The sequence below is a fragment of the Eschrichtius robustus genome, chromosome 6 (assembly GCF_028021215.1).
Source record: "Eschrichtius robustus isolate mEscRob2 chromosome 6, mEscRob2.pri, whole genome shotgun sequence".
Taxonomy (NCBI): Eukaryota; Metazoa; Chordata; class Mammalia; order Artiodactyla; family Eschrichtiidae; genus Eschrichtius; species Eschrichtius robustus.
Window position 1 is genome coordinate 49,479,674 of NC_090829.1, and position 25,463 is coordinate 49,505,136.

Sequence of the window (25,463 nt, forward strand, 5' to 3'; positions counted from 1 at the left end):
AAAAGTCCCTTTCAAGCATATGTCTCATTGCTTTCTGCTTTCTTTGGTGGGCGTTTGAACTGAATGAGGGTTAGAGCTTTGCTACCTGGACCGAAACTGTGCTAACATGATTTAGACTCTCCTGGCAAAAGGGAAGTTGATTTTAAATTTTTCCAAGAAGTCAAAATTTATTCTTATAAAGATAAAAATTACCAAAACAAGTTGTTGAGACATTGCTCATTTTCTTCCTCATTGAATGATTCATACTACATAAGGCTATAGCATGTACAAAGGATTTGGCTATTTATAAGAGACAGCCATTGCTAAAATGACCTCAAATTCAGTTATCTGAAAAAAAATTTCTAGGAAAATAAAACAGAAAGTAAGAACAAAAGCACTTTTAAAAGACAAAATTAAGTTAATTAACTACCTCATCAATTTCAGAAAATAACAATTTCTGCCTGAAAATATAATTGTTTATATCAGAAAAATCATTAACAGTTAATCATTTAAATGGAAAATTTACTCTAGTGAAGACTAAAGAATTTGAATTCTGACTATCATGGAGCTCTACATAAAAACATTTCTAAATGGAAAAAAAGAAAGATCCGTTTTATAAGTTGCCATATATTTCATTTTCAGCTTCATCTCCTGATGTTACTCTAAATTAATCCTAAATAAATAAATGTAAATAACTAAGTGAAATTCAGAATCTTATCTAGGAAGCAGCAGTATTACAAAATCATTCAAACCAGCTAGGTTATATAGCTGAAATATTAGTTGGAGAAGGAAAGAATTAAAGAATTAAAACCTAATAATGTCTTCTAAACACGTGAAAGATAACCTTATTTCCTTCTTGTATATGTATCTTAAAGACTTGTATTTCTACAAACCAATTACTGTCCTGACACAAAACTTCATATATAACAACATAAATTCTGTAACTGGACATATTAGTAAAGCTAGTTAGAATTTATTATAATATGACTATAAAATTTTTTCTCAAAATATTCAAATGATACAGCATTTGACCCTAATTCTTCTATTAATAAGGAGGATACATTTTTTTCTAATATATGGGACAAGGATTAAGTTTTTTAAGCAAACGAGAGAATATTTGTTCAGTTTTCTACAGCTAACTGGTAGATTTCACATAGCCGAAATCTTTTATCGTTTCTTTCTTTTCTACTTTGTAAACCTACTTAAGGTTATTATATAATGACCTGAGTAATGAAGTCCTGAAGATTTTCCATTGAGAATGGAATTAATCCCAATGTATGAGAGGTTTTTTTTTAAATAATCAAAATAGTGTTAAGAAAAAATTAGAAGAAGATGTTATGTCATTTTTAATCCTAATACCAAAAATATCAAACCTAGTAAATAAGATCATATTCACAACATGTTTTTGACACTCACTGACAATAATCCCAGAAAAATTTGCTATCCCCCCAGACTGCCCAAGGACACATTAACTCTCAGAAACCTCATGCCTAGCAATTTCCCCCCTTATTCCAAACAACTGATCATTATTTCGCCTCTAAAGCTGCCAGAAATTCCTCACTGCCCATAAAGCTTAACTTACTAATTCATAATATTTCCATATTTTTGGATTAAGCTACCTTCACAAGACACAAAAGAATATATTTTCCAAAAATTGGCGGTTTCTGTTTCTCTTTTTGTAGTTTAGTGTGGTCATATTATCCACGTGTTAAATCCTGGCCTAGACTTTAACTTGTATCTTGGAAATACTATATAGCTGTACCCTTAGGAAATGTGTGCAAAATTTAAAAGAATTCAAGTTTTATGGCTAAATCCTAGAAGACTGAGAAGAGGTAGAATGCCAGGAATGTTGCTAGAATCTCAGAATGTCAGGCCAAGTGAATGGTCGCCATGAAAATACAGCTGATATGTTTGCGTGGGCATATGTTTGTTCGGTCTTTTTCTCCCCTTCCCGACCTGGGGCTTCAGCTTTAGGTCATTCTGCAAACAAGCCCCAGGAGACACACAATTACACTCCCCTGGAGACTGACCCCTTAGAGTGCCCACCTGTAGCCAAACACAGATAGCATCCCGGAGCAATGAATTAGCACTCTAAGCTGATTAGAGCAGCTCTGCACAACTCTATTTTATTGACACAATGAAGAGAGGACAGAAAAGGGCCTGAAATGAGAAAATCATTTCCATGCTGACTGAATTAAAAGAACAAAAGAGCTCCTTGCAGTTGCAGCATTCAATTTGTCGGGAAAAAAGGAAGCCACTTAATGGCTCACAATAGATCTGAGTAGACAGATGAAATTTAAAACTTCAGCATGAGTGCGATTAGCAGCGCAACATATTCTAAATCATTTCCTCCATATGCATAATTTCATTTGATTATTTAGTTCTGAGTTTTACAAAAACACTGAGCTAGATGTTACCTTCAAAATGCCTTGACTTTTCATTTTTCAAAATCACAGAATGGTTTCTCATTGTATGTTAATGTCCTCGGTGACAATGTAAATTGAACAAAACAAGCGTGGGTCGTGTTTTCCTTTCGCCTTTAACTTCCAAAAAGTGAACGTATAAACAGAGGTTAATTTGCGGAAACTAGGACTGCAAAGTAATCTTCTACCAAATAATTTGCAATTTGAAGTCAAATAAATTACATGCAACAGATGCCCTTCCACATGGGGTAAAAGGCAACCCATTATTGCACCCAGAGGCTACAAATAAACTCCACCGTGTTAAACTCAAATGTCAATACTGATGTCTTCCTCAGTTTAAAAGATATCATTAATATCACTAAAAGTAATATAGTTAAGACTTCAGTTTCCAAATGTATGGTCTTTATTTAATTTTGCTCAATTAATTATTCTTTTGCTTGTTCTGACTTCTAAATTCTTGAGTTAAATTGAATCTGAAATTGATGACAAAATGATCACTTAATAAGCAAGACTTATCTTTAGATATAAATATGTCACAGCACTGAAAATGTTCTAGAATACCTCTTTACTGTTTTTTTATTTTCCAAACTTATAAAAAAAATCTAAATGTCTAAATCATATATGAAAAACAGAATTGTTTTTCCTGAATGACTCGAATGCTTGTTTTCAATGGAGATTTTTCTCTTGCCGGTGTTAATTTTCAGTGTTTAAAAATAAAAAGAGTGGAAGCAAACATCTTAGATTTTGGTTAAGCTCACATTTTCATTTTCTATGCCTAAACTCCTGTTAAGAACGGCTTTTTGGTTAAAGTGGTCCTTCAGATTTTTAGCCTCTCATCTTGGCTCCTAATTTAAATGAAGAAAATTCAATCTTTCTGATGGTGAAACATCCTTTGCCAAAGTGTTGAGGTGCAATGTAAATTGAACAAAAAATTACAGAACCAGTTGAAAGAGAAAAAATTACTCTGAGATACTTTGGGATTCGATATTTGGGGTGCATTAGTACTTAATTTGCTAAGTGAAATTTCCCTGGAGGAAAAACCCAAGGTAGTGTAAGGATGATGAAAGCACAAGTGATCTCCCCAACAGCTTCCATTCTCTTGACTAAATGAGGTAAGGGTTTTTTTATATAAAGAGAAACTATAAAGCTTGTGGATATTTTAACAAAATCAACGTAGTGTAACTTTGCTGACAGCTTGTCACATTTCACTGACTGTCTGTCTGGGGTACCGTGATAACATCTGCATTCACTCAGTATGAGAGCTTAACATAAGACAAAAAAGTGGGTCCTGCCACAGACGGTTCCATGAGTCTGTCAGTTCTGACATGTCATCTGAATTTTTTGAATCACTAAACACTTTTGAGACTCTGGTACTTATTATCTTTCCTTAGTTTTCTATACTCGCTTAGCAATGCTGGAAAATGTAAAATTTGCAAGTAAGGTAGTGGACGTCCCAGGCTTTTTGTTGTCTAATCCGTAGGCCCTCATTCATGCTCACTGTTAATCTCTTAAGACATTATAAAACTGTTAGACAAAGAAACGTGAATACCTCTGCTTCTTTCAAGAATGGGAGGAAACCAAGGAAAATCGGGATCATGCTAAGCTATTCTTTTCACTATGAAAATGGTAACTTAAACCTGTTGCATCAAATTATCTATAATTCCCCATGCTAAGGCAAATGTTTTTGAAGAATGAACAAGAGTAGTGTCACAGAAGGAGAGACATGATCACAGAATTTTCAAAATCTGCCAAATTTGATGTCAACAGAGCACTGGGATCCCGGTTGTTGAATTTCTCACTGTTTCTATTTTTTATGCCATGGTACATGACATGTGGTTAATATGCTTTCATGAAAAAGTTTACCAATACTCACTAGTAATCATCAAATAGTTCAGATAATTTTGTTCTTTATTAGGAACACTGGGAAAGCTAACAGCTACCTAACAATAGCCTTAAAAATGTGGCTAAAATTCATTAGAATGCTACATATCACAGATTTTAATGAGTAGCTTTGCCATCAAAACCAGATAACTTTATAGCATTGTTTCTGTAAAGCCTAAATATAAATGGATCCTTGGAGCCAGAATGTGTTTATGAACCACATAAAACAGCCAAAGCTGCATTTCTATCTCCTTTTTGCAGTCATTCAAGACATTAAGTTAAAAGTATATGCATTTGTTCTCTAAGTAACCAAGAGACAGGGAAGAGAGAAAATAATATTAAATTAAGAGGCAAATTTTCTTCTGGACCCCAAATACCTATTTCCCTTTTTCATAAGCACATGTTTAACACCTGCAAATAATTTCAGTATAGACAAATGCCCCTGTAAGTGACTAACTACAGGTGTGTTTCCCACCTGCATCCTCAAAATGACTAACTGCCCCCCAGATGGTCAAATCCTGTGCATATTTGCTCTGATGAAAAGTGACACATATTAGTTGGATAACCAATTAATTTAACCAAACCTATTAGGTGAAGGGAGTGGGATTGACATTTGGCTAAGGGCAAGAAAATAAAAAATAAACAAAAAGAAAACAAGAGAAAATAAAGCGCAAAAGAGGAAGAAAGACAAGGAAAGGGAAGAGGGGAAGGGTAAGAAAGCTGGCCTGAGTCACTGCCGTCTTCCACTGCTGGGGCGAGGACATGAGGTAGACACCCAGGGCATGCTTGCGGAGTTAATACATCAACTAATTAGTAATGAGCAAAAATCAGGATGAATTTTGGAACCACGTATTATCTTCTGCCCCTCATAATGCTTTATGTAAATTCAAACTGAAAAAAAATTTTCCATTGAAGTAAACCCCCCCCCCAATGGAAGAACAAGGTAAACAATGCTCACACTGACAATTCCTCTGCTGTAAATAGAAGATTTTGTGACCATTTCTCACTTCCTTTGGCATCTTGTCTTGTCACTCTCTCAAGAGCTTCAATGTAATGTCATTTGCTTGATGTTTAGTCTGTGCCTAAAATGTCAGCTGTTTATTATTTTTACATTTCGACGCTAACACAACAGCACTTCAGAATAAAGGGAAAGGTTTCTGACACATCTCAATGACCAAAGGACTTGTATTAAATAGATGTTTTCAATCTTCCTGAAAATACAGGGTCACTCATTTTTAAAAAGTTAGATGGACCAGTTTTCATTACTACATAATTTTCTTCCGACCCTTTTGTAATCTGCCTATGAGTGGCCCTGTTTTATACACCATATTATTACTTCAAGATGGGTCTGCTTTGGCTAGAGCCACAGAAAATCACCTTTTCTCTATACTGAACAGAAGACCAAAACTGCAGAAGGATTTCGAGCCCTGGGCCAAGAAGACAAAAAGATAACTGTCCAAAGGCAGGCTTTCTGCCCTTCCTAAACTCCTGAACTCACGTGTCTCACAGGGAGGAAGTATTTGAGTTCTAGACTAAAATGAATAGAAACTATTTAATGTGTGAGAGAGTAAACACAGATAAATTTTTCCATGAGACTGGGGTAAACTTCTAAAAGTTATAAAGAGGCTGAAAACAACAGTGGCTTTCAAATGACGACGGATAAATTCACAGCTGACAGAGCCTCGGAGAGGGGCAGCTGAGATGGAAATACCACCTGGTTTATGCTATATTCTCAGTCTCTTCCATGTTGGGTAATGAATTCTAACATCCTATTGTGGCAATTAGTGCTTCTTTTTAATCTTTTTTGCTCTTGTAGAATTAACTACTCCTCCAGCTCCATCCCACCCACACTAAATCTAGTCTACCAGAATTCAGTAGCAAAAGAAGGTCATGTTTATCTATGTCCATATCACATCACATCATAATTCTGACTTTCTTGACTTAAAAGTCCTAATATTTTAAACATTACCTTACCTGGCTACAGCACCTTTCATCCTATCCCATGGAAACATAAGGCAAAATGACTTTTTATCCCTTCTCAACACTTCTTGGACGAATGCGATTGGGGATCAGTGCTCTGAGGTGCTTAGCTGGACTATACATAGACATTCAAACTCTTCAATCATACTTTACAACTGCATCTTAGACTCTCAGTGAGGTTCATGGAAGATTCGCAGAGCAGAAACCAGAGCCAATTGGAGATCCATGTCTCTATCAATCAGTTACGGTGGTTGGGTAAGGAATCAAACTTAAAATGAACACTTTTTGAGTCAAGTTCACCAAGTGACATTATATACCTCCTCACTATAATACCTTTCATAATGTTCTGGACAAATCAATAGTCAGGGGTCCATATGGAGCTCTGTAATTCAAATCATATCAATTCATGATTTCATCGAGTACTACTTTCCATATTTTTTAGCCTGGCTCATCTATAGGCAAACTCAACTATTCTTCAACCTTTATATTGCTGACAATACTCTTATAGAATTAACATCTTCAAAGGAGAATTTCCATGCTTTGGAAGGTACAAGGAAAGTGGAAATTCTCTTGTTAAAATCATATTCACATTTGGTTTTCTCAAGATTACTGCCTTTCCCAAGTTAAAAAAAGAAAACCAAGTCCTAACTTCTTACTAAACCTTCTAATTAAGTACATTACTAAATCCAGATTGTTCTCAATGGAGCCCTCCACATGAAGAGAGATCTTAGGATACAGCAGAATTTGTGTAAGTAAAGAATCATTAGTATATGGCAGTTTGGTGACAATTTGGTCCATGCTGTGGAAGTTAAAAGACATTAACATTAGGTCATAATAGTCAAGAGAACTGAAGGGAGAAGATAGCTGTGGCCCAGGGAAGCAGAGGCCCCTACCACTGGTCCACCCTACAAGCCTTCCTTCAGGAAGCTTCTAGCCATGGTCAGGCAAACTCAACTTCGGGCTATTGTTTATTTCAGCCATAAATCCTCAACCAAATAATTCAGGTACCCCCATCTAATAGCCCATGAGTCGAAGAGCCTACCCTCAGATTCCAGTAGCACATATTTTGGTTATTTCTTTATGAGAAAAAAACCCCAAGCTTCTGATGCTTCCTGCATTCAGAATACTCAGAGGTATTTGTGAACAGGAAATTTTACATGTGAGAAGTTATACTGGGTGTTCTGCAGAGTCTGATCTCCAAAGTTCTGCCCAGAAAGTCTCAAGATCCCACTGACCCACCAGGTAAAATTTAAGAATAAATAAATGACAATATACAAAAAGATTAGGGTATGTATTTCCACTCATCAGAAATACTTCCATACACTTAAACATAATATATTTAGTTATGACATTATTCTCAGTGATTCAGAGCCATTCTCACTTAACAGGGAATTCCACTGATGGAGTAGGGCCCAGGAAGAAAGCAAATTCACAAGATGGCCAGGGTTGTTATTTCCATGGGACAAGGTCAAAGTTTTGTGAATAGGCAGAGTATGCTTTTCTCACTTAAGATTAGACATTGCAACCTCAGCAAGATACTTGCTGTCATGAGGTGTGTTTGTTCTTAGGTTATCCAAAAAGGACACCACCACAGTCCTCATTGAAGAAGAGCATGAACAGGAATAAAAGCACACCTACATCCCCCAAATCCATAGATGAGGTCAAACTTCCTGCAAGAGAAAATCTGCTCCATTACTATCTCGCTGAAACCTGAGGGGGCAGAGTTGGCAAGACATGGGAGTGTCGAGGGCCAAGGAAGATTAGGAAGACTAAAGAGGAGAGAGGGCCCTTCGAAGGAAGAATACATCGAGAGAGTTATGGTTGAGGGGGGCTTAAAAGGTGAGCTCTTACCGCTCTCAACCCCACCCTACCATGCTACGAGAGCATAAGTTCATCAGACAAATAGTCAAACCCCCTCCTCTGCACTGTTTAGAAATGCTCACTCAAGTCTTTAGTGAAGAACCTCTCAAACCTCCATCAATGTTCCGAATATATTGGGTCTAGGAAGGTCACTTGCCCACGCTACTCAGAAAGGAGACACCTCTCTGTGATGGGATGGCTCTGCCAACCTCAGGAGCTCCAACTCCAAAGACTGAATTCCCCAATCCTTCTCTCACAAAAGAAAGGATACAAGGAGCGTCCCCAACTTCGGAATGATGATGATGATGATGACTGTTAAAATCGGTTTGCTTTGAAGTGCTTGCTACAGCATGTAAGGCTGCTGCGGCATACTCTAAGCCTTTACAATACTCTGCAATGTAATCTTCACAAAAATCCTGCCGGGCAGATCCTATTGCTACTACCGTTTTACAGATGAGGAAACTGAGACAAAAAGTGGGTTAGTACTTGTTCAAGGTCACAAAGCTAGTAAGTGGTGGAGAATTTGAACCAAGTTCATTTGTCTTTAGACTCAGTGCCCTCAGCAGTCTCTATGTTACACTGCCTCTTTTTTTTCTTTTCAGAGACAAGCCCATGACACCTGTGTTACATTTGAGAGGACCAAATGGTATTTTTTAACATTGCCTTAGTATACAGTTGAGGTTGGACTAAGTCATGCCCCAGGGACAGAATGAAATTTATACCTGTATCTTTTCAAAGATGGCTAGGAATAGAATCTTCTCTCTAACCAACTTACTTTCCTTTCAAAACAAGGCTTTGGTCTTAAGCTGCCTTCCTTACTAAAATATAAATTCCAAAAAGAGACACACCTATCAAATGTGCTTTGATTTCAGGTTTACAAAACACAATTATACTAGTTCAAAACTAGTTCAGTTATACTAGTTTTCTACTTAATTTAACTTAATTTGTATCCTTCCCAGGGTGCATAGGTCCCAATAGAACTAAAACCTCTAAAAGCATGACAACATAGAGCACGTCCACGAGGATAAAAAGAAGTAAGGAACGGGTGTACAAGACAGCATTCAAAAACTCAAAGTCAGAGCTAGACTAGACTTCAGTCAGACCTCAGAGGAGAAACTCAGGTGACTTTTCCAAGGTCCCAAGTCTGAGATGGGGCACGAACTCAAGGTTCCTGGCACCTAGGCCAGTGTTCCTTCCACTATCCCTCAAGGCAGAAACACAAACCACTAGATCGATGACAAAGAAGCAAGCCAGGGAGCCACGCCACAAGAATGGCCAGATTGTTGAGGGAAGGGGGGCAGGGAGAAAGAGTCAGGACTGAAGAATAATATGGTTTTAAAGAAATCTATTTGCAAGTAGATCCTGCGGTTACCAACGTGGCTGCCCAAGAGAAAGAACAACTGACTGACAGCACGAACAAAGGCAAGGACACTCTCACAAAGGGAGATACAGGAGCCACAGTGCTTCGTGCATATCACTAATACACTTCATCAAGTTGAGACCAAGAATAACAGTGAGGAAAAGCCCACCATGCACAAGGGTCCCTTTATTCCTTGGGCTTTCCTGTTTCACACACACTTTACCTGATGAAACATTAGACCTTCTGCTTCTATTTCTGCAGAATCCTTTTGATTTTTCCACATTCAACTAGCACATTTCGTAACTATTTAGTGTTCCTATTTTTTTGCAAAGTAATGTGCTGTGCTTACAGGTGACATATTTGGAAGTTAATGAAATCAGATGAAAATTGCTTAGATTAAAATTTCCCCATTTATTCACTACAATGTCTGCCACCTACTGTTCACCCACAAAATACTGCAGCCCCTGCATCAATAAAACTTGGTATGAATATTCTCTGAGGTGGAAAGACTCGATTAGCCTTTTCCCCCCTCCTCTCCTGTTCTTTGCTTCCAACTGCGTTGAGCTTTGGAACATTCTGACAAATGGCCATTATTCTCTGGGCTAGTAAAAAATTTCGAAACTTTAGGGGAAATGTCATTGGTCAAAAGCCCAAGGGAATTGGCTCGTTGAATTAAATGATAAATATATGCATTTAAGGTCATTAGAGACTTTATCTCCTGTGAAGGCTATATTTGCCAGATTGATACAATTTCTCTCAACTGAGTACTTAACTCCATTGGCCAACATTATTACGATTATTCCTTTCCCTTTAAGTGGGAGACTTCTGGTGAACAGCACGTGTGTTCTTTCTGGTGCTGCTTCTTGAGCGATCAAGGCCCACCTTTGTTTCATTTCGTATGCAATTTTCACCTCTGACCCAAGAAATGAGTCCTGGGCTTCCTGAACTTTATTGCCTGTTAATAGACTGCTGGCTCTCTTTTCAGCAGTCATAGAAATGGTGGAGAGGCATTTCATTTAAGAGGCTGGCAGACTGCAGTCCAAAAGACAGTGTCAGAATTAAAAGTCAGCCTGCCCGAGAAACAATATAAAGACCACAGTGACATGAAAGAGGACGTTTTCTATATTCCATCCCAGATTGAACACCTGGTATATAAATAAGAACAGCATCCCAGATCTAATTATTTTCCCACCACACAATGGCAGACACCCTGAATGGTGCTAAGTGATTGATCTAGTAATTCATCTTCAACTTACACCTATCTACATATTTTGTTTCTCCGCATTAAACTGGAGACATCAGTGACAAACTTATGAAGTGGCAGTCCTTGGCTGCATAAAATACACACAGATGCTCATCAGAGGCTCTTTCCTGCCTACTTCTTAGTGACACATGTTTATAATTTTGTCTGTGCTTCATTTGTTGTGGTTTACTCTTAAGTACATCTGTTCGATTAAAATGGAAACGTGTGACATGGCCTGTACTCAGCAACTTTCGAGCTTGTTAATGAAGCGTTCTAAGGTTCCTGCTTTTGCTCTTTATTTGCAAAAGAAAATGATTGAAAAGCACAAAAAAAAAAAAATACCCTTTAAAGCACATACAAAGAAGTCAACTGTTTTGTTAATAGTTAAGAAAGGACATTATTACTGTATAAGAACACTTTTTTACATGAAAGGACATTATTAAAAATGATTTACTGCTTTGTGTTTGGAAACTTACAGGAAAAGTCTGATAATATATTAAACTTGTTTATTACGACTTCATATAATTTTGAATAATACTACTTTTTCCTTTGACAAGTGCAATAAACTCTACTGGTATAGACATAGGTTGATTATCATGAGTCAACTGTGTTGCTTAAAGAAACATGTCCAAACAATCAGCTTTTGACGGCTGCATCTCCAGTTATTTACACTCACCATCATGGTAATAACTCACCATTTCTATATTAATAAGGCAGTGAAATTTATTATGATGGTATTGAAAAGTTATTAAGTACTGCATCCCAAGTGACAAAGTACCACAGCACTGTCACTATCCAAAAGCAGTTGCCCATTCATCACTTGCCTTTCCAGATGGTCCTGCATCTTTATCGCTCCCAGGTTGGTGACATCACCTGTTCACCCACTCAAAATTGATGATGAAAGCAAACAGATCTATCTTACTTACATTTACCAAATCAATTTAATTTTTACAGGCCGTGGCTTGGTGACATATTGACTGTTTTCCTTAATGGCATCTACCATATTTAATGCAAGGATGTCATGTTTGATTCCTGGCTTGCATAATGTGTCATTTCATAATAAATTTTTCTAACATATTTACTTAACGGAAAGAATTATGATTGCTTGTCAGTTCTCTTATTAAGCACGATGATGATTTTTTTTTCTTTTGAGTATCATCCATTGGGCAACAGAGATATTTTTAATCCCTCCTCATCTCTTAAGGGGGCATTGACCTGGCTATAAAGTAAGTTCTAACCAAACGCTGGACATAGGACTGACCACTCTCAATCCTGGAGTTCCGTGTAAGGGTTTTAATCTCACTTAATTGTTATTACAGAAGAACTAGATTCTCAAGAGATTAAATAATTATCTCTTTAAGAGATTAAGATATTAGCAATAGCTAAAGACGAACATATGAAATGCCACGACAAAAGGATAACAGCTGCAAAACTGATTTGAATGTTTCATATGAGGTTTAATGTCTACTTCTCTGGATCATGACAACCAGTTCTCTTCAGTGACTGCAGATGCATCAAATACATGTTAACATAAATATCTGCATTGTCAAAGGTCAAGATGCAGGATGAAAGCCTGGTCTGCTGACTATCTAACACTCACACACGACACCCCTTTTTCCCCAAGGTGATTTACAGATCCACCTGCTGCCCTTCGAGATATATGTTCATCTGCCATGTGTCATCACTGCATTGTGTTGCATTTGTGCCACCTAAAGGGAAGAGATGACCAATGTCTATATCCAGAGAGGTATATAGGGCCCAGAAGGCAAATCACTGTGTAGCTTCCCCTGCCCCTGAAACCCTCACCTGTACTACGTGTACACAAGTAAAAAAAACAACATCAAATAAACTCCAAGCTTGATTCTAAGAGAAAAACTGGGGAAGGGTCTGTGACAAAGGGAGACTGAGTAACCCACTGTGTATGTATCCATTTCTTTGGATATCATGACCTAGCCAAGAGAAGCCATAGGACAAATGTTTGAGAGGTTAATGAGGGCGAGGAGAGGGAAATGTTGGACGGCTCAGCCCCACACGCTGACAGACTGACAGCAATGGCTCTTGGTTACCTCCTTCTCTATCTGGTTCCCTCAGTATTACAGTAGCTAGCCTCCCCCACCCCTTCGCTAAAGCTAGACATGGTCTGGAAAAATCTCCAAGGTTACCTTGCCCTATACTGAACCGATTGGGTCCCAGGATTAGTAACTTCCTGAGGAGATGGCAGGAATGTGGAAAACTCCGCACAGAACCACTCTCAATCTGTGCTCCTATGTTTAGTCTCAATCAAAGGAGCAGAAACTTATATGTCAACAACAGCATCCTAGCATGGTTTATATCTCTTTGGAAACCAAGTCCAGGGTTTCCTATATCCCTGTAATTGGAATGATACCAGCTCAAGTTAGAAAGAAAAAAGAAGAAAAAAAAATCCAGGAGGTCAGAGCCAGGTAAGCTGCTGCTACTTGTAGATTAGGTTCATATAAGGAGGCTCTTCTTGCTCATCTATTGAGATGAACTTATCCTAACTCACTGGTTAGGCAGAGTCTTGCCCTTGGGTGAGGTTTCCAGGAAAACAGGGATTCAAGCTGGCAGTGTTGCGAGACCAACAAGAACATCTTTTTTTCAGGGCAGCTGGCCTCTGTGCCATGGTGGAGATTCTATGCTGCCGTCACACACCTGCTGAATTCCTACCACAAGAATCTAAACAAATGAAAAAAAGAAAAAACAAATCATCCACACCTGTGGCTGTCAAGCAATTGAGGTTTCTGTGCCATGCCACGCACACCTGGGAAGCCTGGGCGGTCAGCTGCAGTGTCAGAGGAAAATACCACTGGCAGCCCATTGGAAGGAGGCACAAGTGCCCACCTCTCGTGGATCTGGGACGTGAGCTGACTGGCCAATAGTCACAGGTAATGCAAGTCATAGAAAGTATAATCATAGCCACAGAAAATATACGTGTATTGCCTATGCATGACCAAAACTCTAGGTGTGCGTGCGGCAGGAATAAGAGAGATTTCAGAGTAGGGGTATCTGTAATCATTACCCTCTTCCCATCCTGCCCACAGGGAGGAAGGAGTCTTTTTTCCTGGATCAGTGTCTGGGTCCTTGTTCATTAGCCACATCCAGGTGCCAGGTAACTTTTACTAGGTAATACTAGAATGGAAGAAGTCCATATTGAGTAAGTTCATCTACACGATTAAAAAAATATATAAAATATATATATATATATATATATATAAAGAGAGAGGGGGCAGGGAGAAAGGCCTGGATTATGGGGATGGTGTTTAAGAGGGGAGAGTCTTTGAGAGCAGCACCTGCTGGATGTGTGAGATATTGAAAGAGTAAGAGAGTGAATGACAGGGATATATAGGGAGAAAGGACTTTATAAATGGATGTTTATATAACATCCATTTATAAATTTGATGTTTATAAATTTGATGTTTATAAATTTTATAAATTTAAATTAAATTAAATTAAATCTTTATAAATGTGGTGTTTCTGAAAAAGATTTGTTTCGTTTTTTGTTGTTTTGGGGGAGAGGAGGGATGGGGTTACAGTGCCTTTTTTTAACAGTGACTGCCAAGGCAGAACCATAAGGCACCCAACTTTATATGGGTTTCGTAGAGAAAGCCTTGGGGCCAAACGTCCAAAACAACACTCAGATCTGAAATCCAAATCCAAAATGAAGATTCCAAAATGATACATTTTTAAAAACTTAAGAAAACACATGTATTTGTGTGTGTGTGTAAGGTTGTACAGTTTGAGTTCTGGAGACATTGTTTTTGTATCAGATGACATTCTACAACTGACTTCCTAGGATTAGCTGGAGAAACATAAATTATTTTCTGTGTCTCGAGCAGCATTTAACTGGTGGAATAAAAGTCTGGTCTGAAAACTGATGGGATAATGTTTAATAGTGTGATACGGTTTGGATCTGGAAGTAGTAGAGATTGGGAGCAGATGGCATGACCAACTATCCCAGAATAAACTTTTAATTGTTCTTGAACCTGCGTGTCTTGTTCCTGGCCATGAATGTTCCTCTGAGACTTTCTCCTTTGGTCACATTTTTCCACACGATGGTGTGGAGCTGCTCAGTGAAACGAGCTATTTCTCTGTAATGTTTGTTCATCTTCTATCAGTACAAGCAAAAGTTCCTTTATAACAAAAGTGCTGTCAAAAATCTTTGCCATACTAAAATCTTGTTATATCAAATATTGACTTGAAAGAAATGACAACCTAACAGGTAGCTGTTGGTATCTATTTGCTCAAAACACACACAAAGTCCTTTTATATCATTCTTTGTCATAATGATAGCAGGCCACGTCTTGCTCTTTGTGATTTTTTTAGCTTGACAATCCTACTAATTATCACGTAGAAAATATTCTTAAAAAGCATACAATATTTGACTTAACTTTAGCTTCAGCTATATCATAAAAGGCCAAAAGATGTACCAAAGCAAAAATGAGGATAGTATTTCTTTACTAAATTTTCAGTAATTAGCTGCAATGCTAATTCATTTTTAAATTTCTGGACAGAATTATGTAAAAAAGAAGTACATCAAAATTATTGTATGATTCTATTGATGTAAAACAGTTACATTAATAAAATTTTTATTTATTGCTCAAATGAAACAATGTACAAATCCTCTGTGTCCCCAATTCTCCATACTACCTCCTTAACATTGCTTGAACAAATTCTCTCCATATTGCTACACTAGACAAACTAGGGAGCAAAGAAACTGAACCAACTCTTTGTCTTTCTAAGATAGATTTGAATCAGCTACTCCTTACTACTTCCCACTGCTTCCTAACTTATCCTCAAGGAAAAAGCTTAGAGAACAGAATATCCTGATGCAGTGGTCCCAACTTTTAAGTGTTCTAGAATAACAAGGCATTATAAAGAATCTCTGCCCCTGGATTGATCAAATCCTACAGTCAACTGTCAAATCTCTTGAAAGAGGATCTTTCCTGAACATTTCATGTTTTGAACCCATGAGTTTTACTACTGATTTAGCAACTAAAGAGGGAAGCAATAATCATGCAGATGTGTGGGTGAATAAATAAGGAAGAAACTCATTTTGGTCCATTTTGTGGGATACACTTCCAATTGAAAGAAAATCGCCCACAATGCTTTTGAAAAATGAGTGACTCACATGCAAATTCTAATTGATCACCAAGGAAGGCAGAGTAAAACAAAAAACTCTTGATATTTGGAGAACTTTTAAAAATGTTTCATATCAGACTTGCATACATCTTCAGCTACACTTCGGAAATACTAGAGGTGTCAAAGCAGCCATAAGATGAGTAGACATGCTGAACTTCATCAATACCTTTCATGAAAGAAAGTATAAGATGGCAGAGCATACGTAGGTGGGGGTAATGGGATTCTGACATTTTCACACACACAAAAAAAGAGATCCCTCTTGAGCCCAGGTCAAAACTAGGGGTAGTTCATGGTGCCTCAGGAGAGTAAACTGTTATTCTCTTTTAACAACCTGAGATATGGTTTCTGCTATGTATTCTAGAAGGACACGATGAATAAAATTAATTGCACATTCTTTTCTTTATTTCATTATATTCTAAGAGAATCCATAATGTCTTCTTGGGCCTCAATGACAATCATATTCAAGGTCCTATTAACTAAGCCTCACTTTTTCTCTTAGCATTTTCTCACTTTTATTATTTATTTATTTATTTATTTATTTAGGATGTGGACCATTTTTTTTTTAAACATCTTTATTGGAGCATAATTGCTTTGCAATGGTGTGTTAGTTTCTGCTTTATAACAAAGTGAATCAGCTATACATATACATATATCCCCATATCTCCGCCCTCTTGCGTCTCCCTCCCAGCCTCCCTATCCCACCCCTCTAGGTGGTCACAAAGCACAGAGCTGAGGTCCCTGTGCTATGTGACTGCTTCCCACTAGCTATCTATTTTACATTTGGTAGTGTATATACGTCCATGCCACTCTCTCACTTCATCCCAGCTTACCCTTCTCCCTCCCCGTGTCCTCAAGTCCATTCTCTACAGCTGCGTCTTTATTCCTGTCCTGCCCCTAGGTTTTTGAGACCCATTTTTTAAAAATATATTCCACATATATGTGTTAGCATATGGTATTTGTTTTTCTCTTTCTGACTTACTTCACTCTGTATGACAGACTCTAGGTCCATCCACCTCACTACAAATAACTCAATTTCATTTCTTTTTATGGCTGAGTAATATTCCATTGTATATATGTGCCACATCTTTCTTTATCCATTCATCTGTCGATGGACACTTAGGTTGCTTCCATGTCCTGGCTATTGTAAAGAGTGCTGCAATGAACATTGTGGTACATGACTCTTTTTGAATTATGGATTTCTCAGGATATATGCCCAGTAGTGGGATTGCTGGGTCATATGGTAGTTCTATTTTTAGTTTTTTAAGGAACCTCCATACTGTTCTCGATAGTGACTGCATCCATTTACATTCCCACCAACAGTGCAAGAGGGTTCCCTTTTCTCCACACCCTCTCTCCAGCATTTATTGTTTGTAGATATTTTGATGATGGCCATTCTGACAGGTGTGAGGTGAAACCTCACTGTAGTTTTGGTTTGCCTTTCTCTAATGATTAGTGATGTTGAGCATCCTTTCCTGTGTTTGTTGGCAATCTGTATATCTTCTTTGGAGAAATGTCTATTTAGGTCTTCTGCCCGTTTTTGGATTGGGTTGTTTGCTTTTTTGATATTGAGCTTCATGAGCTGCTTATATATTTTGGAGATTAATCCTTTGTCAGTTGCTTCATTTGCCAATATTTTCTCCCATTCTGAGGGTTGTCTTTTCATCCTGTTTATGGTTTCCTTTGCTGTGCAAAAGATTTTAGGTTTCATTAGGTCCCATTTGTTTATTTTTGGTTTTATTTCCATTTCTCTAGGAGGTGGATCAAAAAGGATCTTGCTGTGATTTATGGCATAGAGTGTTGTGCCTGTGTTTTTCTCTAAGAGTGTTATAGTGTCTGGCCTTACATTTAGGTCTTTAATCCATTTTGAGTTTATTTTTGTGTATGGTGTTAAGGAGTGTTCTAATTTCATTATTTTACATGTAGCTGTCCAGTTTTCCCAGCACCACTTACTGAAGAGGCTCTCTTTTCTCCATTGTATATTCTTGCCTCCTTTATCAAAAATAAGGTGACCATATGTGCATGGGTTTATCTCTGGACTTTCTATCCTGTTCCATTGATCTATATTTCTGTTTTTCTGTCAGTACCATACTGCTTTGAGTACTGTAGCTTTGTAGTATAGTCTGAAGTCCGGAAGCCTGATTCCTCCAGCTCCATTTTTCTTTCTCAAGATTGCTTTGGCTATTTGGGGTCTTTTGTGTTTCCATACAAATTGTGAAATATTTTGTTCTAGTTCTGTGAAAAATGCCCTTGGTAGTTTGATAGGGATTGCATTGAATCTGTAGATTGCTTTGGGTGGTATAGTCATTTTCACAATGTTGATTCTTCCAATCCAAGAACATGGTATATTTCTCCATCTGTTTGTATCATCTTTAATTTCTTTCGTCAGTGTCTTATAGTTTTCTGCATACAGATCTTTTGTCTCCTAGGTAAGTTTATTCCTAGGTATTTTATTCTTTTTGTTGCAGTGGTTAATGGGAGTATTTCCTTAATTTCTCTTTCCGATTTTTCATCATTAGTGTATAGGAATGCAAGAGATTTCTGTGCATTAATTTTGTATCCTGCTACTTTAGCAAATTCACTGATTAGCTCTAGTTGTTTTCTGGTAGCATCTTTAGGATTCTCTATGTATAGTATCATGTCATCTGCAAACAGTGACAGTTTTACTTCTTCTTTTCCGATTTGGATACCTCTTATTTCTTTTTCTTCTCTGATTGCTGTGGCTAAAACTTCCAAAACTATGTTGAATAATAGTGGTGAGAGTGAACAACCTTGTCTTGTTCCTGATCTTAGAGGAAATGGTTTCAGTTTTTCACCGTTGAGAACGATGTTGGCTGTGGGTTTGTCACATATGGCCTTTATTATGTTAAGGTAAGTTCCCTTGGATGTGGACCATTTTTAAAGTCTTTATTGAATTTGTTACAATATTGCTTCTATTTTATGTTTTGGTTTTTTTTGGCCATGAGGCATGTGGGATCTCAGTTTCCCAGGCAGGGATCGAACCCACACCCCCTGCAGTGGAAGCGTGGAGTCTTAATTCCTCACATAGTAAAATTTAATATCCAAACTATATTTGCCACCTTTTAAATAATATTGCAAACACTTAATAAATACTTTGTAATACAAGGTTTTATGGTATTATACATTTATTATTAGATTACATTTTTCTTTCCTAACTACCTATTAAAGACACCCTTTTGGATATTTGGTGGCATAATAATTCTCTTGGAATCAATTCATTTCAGAATTATTAAGACAAAGGTCTTCACTTCTTAGTCATCTACCTCTAAGGATATACAACTTGTTATGTGAACGTACTTTCTCATTAATGAATAAACATTTTCTCTGAAATCAATGCCAAACCAGAGAAAATTCATTTTGGACCCAAGGAGACCTAGAGAGAAATAAGTGAGAAATATTGCCATTCAAAGATACCTGGTACATATCTCTAAAATTACCCCATTTTTCTTTGTTACCAAACATACATTATTTGATTGTCAACCTCCTGACTCTGAACTCAGTTGTTAGGTATCTTGAAAGTTTGATGTTGTTGTTGTTGTTTTAATGTATGCTCATGTTTCAGTTAACACATAGATTTCATGTTTCAATGGGTAAGGCATTACCACAGGACTGAAAATCAAACTTACAAATGTGAGAACTATTTCTTTTAAAATGATATAACGAGGCACACATTCATTGTAATATCACATTTCAGGACTATGTTGCTAGAATATAATGTATTGTCAAAGCACTGCATCAAAATTATTTAATGAATGTCTGACTCCTGTAAAATCTCTTTCCACTATTCCTTCCCATCTATTTAACCCAACATAAGAGAAATTTACTGTCCACTCATGTCATTATTTTTCTAAGTCTGAATATGTGTATGCTTGAGGGGAGAAAAAGAAAAGCTGAGTTCATATCTGGTATTTTAACTGATCAAAGTAATCTGGAGCAATTCTGGGTGAGACAGAACAGAAGATTTGGCACCTAACAGGTGCACTGACTTACATCTACTCGCAGGGTTTTATGATGGCCAATGACAACAAATATAGGCAAAGAAAATGTGCTAAATGGCAATGTTCCAAAGAAACAAAACTTCACTCTCTTTTTCCAATGACCCATTTTCAGACTATTAAAAAATGTGCCACCCAAATTACTCTTTGGCTTAAAAAGAAATTTATTAATCTCTCCTGAATCCTTGTTTTAATTCTTAATTAGGAAGCAATCAGTGTCTCCTTTTCAATAAACTCAGAGTCACATAATTAGATCATCCTGGAGGTAACTGAACTTCTAGAAAACAAGAAGTGGGAGAAAGAGCAATAGTTTATAGAAAAATCAGTAAATAACATATAATTGGCTTTTGCCCTATCTAATGACCCTGGGCTAGATCTGTGTTTTAGTCAAGCTTTTGTTGCTCTTCACCTTTATTAAGCACTTCTACCAGATGGAAGGCTCTTTGGTAGGCTTTTAACACACGATGTCACATTTTATCTTCACAACAATTCTAATTGGGTAGGTACAATTATTATCACCATGTAACATGCAAATAAACTGAGGGACAGCGAATTTAGTAACTTTTCCCAAATCATTCAACTAGTACACGAACCCTAAAGAGGATTTGAGCCTCGGAAGTCTCCCTCCAGAAGCCTGCTCCCTTCTGTTCTGCCAAGCAATTCTTATGTTATCACATAATGGTCATCTTAGAAGGAAACATACAAGAAAACCTCAACCTGAACCAAGAGAATTTTTAAAATTATTCTTCACTAATCAGTAACTCTAAAGTTCTAAACATAAGAAAAAGTGTTCTATCACTAATTACTTTTAGGTCCTAGAGACAATCAAGCACTCCCTAGTCTTTGAAAATCTCTTTGTTAGAGACAAGTCATATGCTTTGCCAGGTGGAAATCACTACCAAACTCTAATAATATTTTTAAAGTTTTTCTTTATTAAGTCAATACTGGTTTGGAGAAATCACACAAATGATGTTTTTTATGCTTATGGCTTAAGTTTACCTAACTGTATATTTTGGTCTATAAAACGTTTTTTCAAAAATATCCTAGTTCCCAAAAGTACAAACTTAAATGATTCCCCAGAAGTACCCCTTTGGGGAAATATAGTTAACTTAAAAAATTATTTAAATGGGGTTCAGAAAGGTGGGCCCTAACTGCAATACTATCTTTGAGCTTTCTCTTTTAAAAACTTTCTTTGAAGAAACTACCATATCTCTTTACTTAATTTTAATTACATAACAGCTAATGATGTGTGGCAGTTATCATTAGCCCATTAGTCAAATAAAAATGCAAGAATCAATTGATTTGGAGTAGTTTCCCTAGAATCACACAGTAGTGGCAGAGTTAAGACTTCATTCCACATGTCTAAAATCCAGATTCTAGCTTTTTCATGGGCCTACCTAAGTCCTCACTTCTTGTCATCTCTTTCAGAGTAACATAATCCTATATCCATTCATTCTTTCTTTCATTTATTCTTTTATTCTTTCACTCATTCTGTTATTGGACAATTATTTGTTAAATGTCTGTGTTATAGACTGAATGTTTAAGCCACCCCCAAATCCTTATGTTGGAACCCTAGACCCCAGTGTGACTAAATTTGGAGATAGGGCCTTTAGGAGGTAATTAAGGTTCAAAGAAGTCATAAGGGTGGGGTTCTGATCCAATAGGATTAGTGTTCTTATAAGAAGAAAGGACACCAGAGTGTGCTCACCACCACCGCCTTCTCTCTCTCTCTCTCTCTCTCTCTCTCTCTCTCTCTCTCTGTGTAGGTGTGTGTGTATGTGCATGCACCTAGGAATAGCCATGTGAAGACACAGCAAGAAGGCAACATCTGCAAACCAGGAAAAGAATCAGCTGAAACTTTTAGTTCACACTTCTAGCCTCCAGAATTGTGGGAAAATAAATTTCCTGTTGTTTAAGCCCCCGAGTCTGTAGCATATTGTTATAGCAGCCTGAGCCGACTAATCCAGTATGATTATTTCAGGTAATATACTTAGCATTAGACAACACCACAGGCAGCACAGATAGGACACAATCAAGACATTGCACTTAGTGGATACAACTATGCCAGCTCTCACGGAAATGTTGCTCTATTAGGGAAACTAGGCAAACAGTCTGGATGCTGCACAATGCTTTAAGTTTTTTAGTATGGATTTACCTGATGCTATGGTGAGACAAAATGTAAGCAGTACTAAATTGTGACTAGAAAGGTCAGGGATGATGTCATGGAGGAAGAGAACTTGAGGAATGAATAGAAACTTGCTGAAGATGCGAAGGAAAAGGAGAGTCCCAGGTAGGGAGACCAGTGTGTGCAAAGAATGGAGGCTTGATAGAATATAGGAACTATAAATCAGACATGGTTGGTGTGGGAGAGAGTACAGTCAAAGATGATCCGTTTTTTTGGCTTGAGCAACTGAACAGATGGTAATGCAATTTACTAAACAGGAAATGCGCAAGGAGGGGAACTTTGTAGGGAGAAGAGAGCAAGCATAGTACTAGAGATAGGAATGACTTCTTCAGTTATGATAGGCTGGGTTTCTCTCAAGGAAACATTTAGTACAGAATCTGATGCATAGTAGGTACTCAGTAACTGCTGAATCTGGGTTTCCTCTGTTCATGTTTATTTTCTTTGGCCTAAGAGGTTATTTTCTCCTTCAATTCATCATTTTTTAAAAGGAAGGAGTATCAAAAAAGAAGCCACACTAGTTAATCACAACTATTTGTCCAACCAAACAGGAGGGAAATCAGCTACAGTTGAGGGCAAATATGACACGAGAACAATTTAAAAGAGCACACGCGAGTAGGTCAGATGCCTTTGTGCAAGTGCCTTTGTTGATCATGATTGGATTAGGTATTAACCATGGTAAGATTTTTTTTAGAAAACAAAATACTAAAGTCAAGAACTCAACTGTTCCTCCGTGGATAACAAGTTTGCCAAAATCACACCCCAAAAAAAGCTCTTTCTCTGGTTTTGTTCACAATACATCTAGAGCAGATAGTCTACACTCTCAAAAGCGAGAGACCATTAAAATGGCGAAGAAAACCACCGAATTGACCATCAACTGAATTCTTGAAGGAGAGAGAGGAAATGGGTGATCTTTAGCCAAAGAGTCATGAACTATTTGTAAAGTTATCTTGAATTCCAAGCAATAAAACAACTCAGTTTTGACATAATGAAAAGAATTACTTCACATTCCTCAAGGTAAGTATTTGCCCATGTATATATTGAAGACATTTTACTCCAAGGAGAAAAAAATTAATTATTCTTAAATTTCCTCTAAATATAGAACTATCCCCAGGTTCATCCCCGAATCCACAGGTATACTGTTTAATAAGGCACAGACTTGCATTTACCAACCCTGGAATTGCAAAATGATTTCATTATTAAGTCTTGGTTTATTCCAAGCCTTCTGGATAATCTCGAACAGTACTGCACTTGTTGTTTAACTCTAGAGATTTTGTAATAAAAGTTTAATGAGTTACTTATTAGTAGAATGTTTATAGCCATTATTTTAAGGTGAACAATAATGACGTAAAGTTTGTACGCATTTGGTTTAAAACGTATTCAACTCACATATCAGTTAATGCTACAGTGATTTGTTAACAATCTCTTATCAATGTACATGTCTAGAGGCAATGTAGCTAAACCACAACTTTACCAGAGCTGTGGCTAAGAACAAAACTAAGGAAGGATTTCTCATTTGTAATTATGTGAAATCCAGATCTTAACTTTTAGCATTTCAGAATTTGAACAAGAATTGTTTTTATTATGGCATTTTGAGCAGATTTCATAAGGGGACACATATAAAGCAAAGGGACAAAAAATTGAAATTAAGTCCTGAAGGCACTGCATATTTATTTCTATTTAAAAAGCTAACCAGATATTCTATTAATGATCATAAATATTAAGAGAACATACCAAAATAAATCTATCCAATTTCCGTCTAACTGAAATACTGTGAAACCAAAGGTCAATCACATCTCCAAAAAACACTTTCTTGCCCATGTAGAAATTTCCTACAAGTTTTTCAGATATAGGTCAGATATTCCAGGAACTATGATGCTGTGATTTAACCACAAAAGTTTTTAAGATATAAAAATAAATGGGAACTATATATATATATATATATATATATATACTGAATTTGTACAAAAATTATAAACTCAAAAGAATGACATAGTTACCTGTCCTTATTGAAACAAAATTTATTTAGATTTTGTAGTCAGACCATAACTTCCCACTCTTACATATTTACAGATGGGTTCTATAAAAAGAATGACTGAAACTAGCAACTGATTTTCATATTGTTTTTTGCTGCCATTTTTATACATGAATTACTCATTAAATCAATTTGAATATAATCATCACAGGATTCAGCACAGTACACACATTCTGGAAGCATGTAGAATCAAAGCAGGGTTATCATAAGAGGGGTAAAATATATTAGAACACAGAGCAAAATAAACACGTAGAATGAAAGTAAAACCAAATTAACTCAAAGCCACAAAATGGTGAAGACAAATGTTTCCTCCAATCTTCCAAGCCCCCTTCCCAAAAAAGAAAAGATAAAATACAATGAACATGTCATATGACGACTTTTGTTTGCTTATGCCACATACCGTAGGGATGGCCACATTCAATGTTTCCAAATGCTAATTAAAAAACTATTTTTCTATCCTTTAGTATGTTTTCAAGATACTATCCTTTGATCATTCAAGGAACCAGTTGAGTTCCTTTCTATCATGCCATATCTTTAAGCAATACTTTGTTTCTATCAAGCAGTGAAACTGTAAGGGAGGTTCATCCTTAAAAATCTATTTGAAGACATTTTGCAACAAATGGAATTTGCTTATTTTATGGACATTTAAAAAAGTAATCTCTTCTTTACACATCTTAATATATATAAATGTGTTAACTCAAAATATATTCTTACCTCCCATCCATAACTGGGGTCTTTCAGGTTTGACCTCTGTTCTCCTACATAAGGCCCAAACTTTTCACCTGCTTCAATTTTCCTTTTGGTCCATATTCCAAGGCCTGCTCCAGGCATATTTGACTCTCGAAGTTCAAACTCAGCAGGAATGGGGATATCATCAGGGATGTAGATGGGGGCTTTGTAAGGAGAGCCCTCCTTCGGAGTGAATGCTTCGCTGGATGTAGCTGGAGAGCATGGCTCTTGAATATTGAGGGAGAGAGTGCTGGCTACTCCATCTGCATCTGGCATTTCCTCCAAAGGAATTTCAGGGTAGCTGCCATACACACACTCATTACCTGTGAATAAATAAAAAGTTCATAAATTCCTACTAATATAGAAGAGACAGAATTCCACATCTCAATCTTCACCTTATAAAGCTGGTGCTTTTTAAAGACAAAATAGGAAAGACCAGTGTTAAAATATGCCTGCATTAAAATCTGTTATTCACAAATGAAGGGGGGGGAGGGGTTTTTGCCTCTTTGGTTTATCTGTGTTGAATCCATAAATCAAATGAGCTAATCTTTAACTGCCAGTTCTCTCATGGACCAGCTCAACCTATTATCCAGTTGGGAAACAATCAGCAATTTAAATATT

General features: G+C 37.0%; 1 protein-coding gene across 7 annotated transcripts in view; it reads right to left on the bottom strand.

Annotated features, from left to right (window-relative positions):
• MECOM (MDS1 and EVI1 complex locus) overlaps positions 1–25,463 on the bottom strand; it is a 566,050-nt gene that overhangs the window by 260,421 nt on the left and 280,166 nt on the right. For 5 of the 7 annotated variants that reach the window (XM_068546207.1, XM_068546204.1, XM_068546215.1 and 2 more), the window contains exon 1: positions 24,828–24,848. Coding sequence is in view for 1 of the 7 variants with exons in the window: in XM_068546208.1 (XP_068402309.1) it covers positions 24,828–25,165 (338 nt within the window). In the remaining 6 variants the exon portion in view is untranslated. Of the gene's footprint in view, positions 1–24,827; positions 25,166–25,463 lie in introns of those variants that run through there. The other 2 variants (XM_068546208.1, XM_068546216.1) reach the window with 2 other exon arrangements.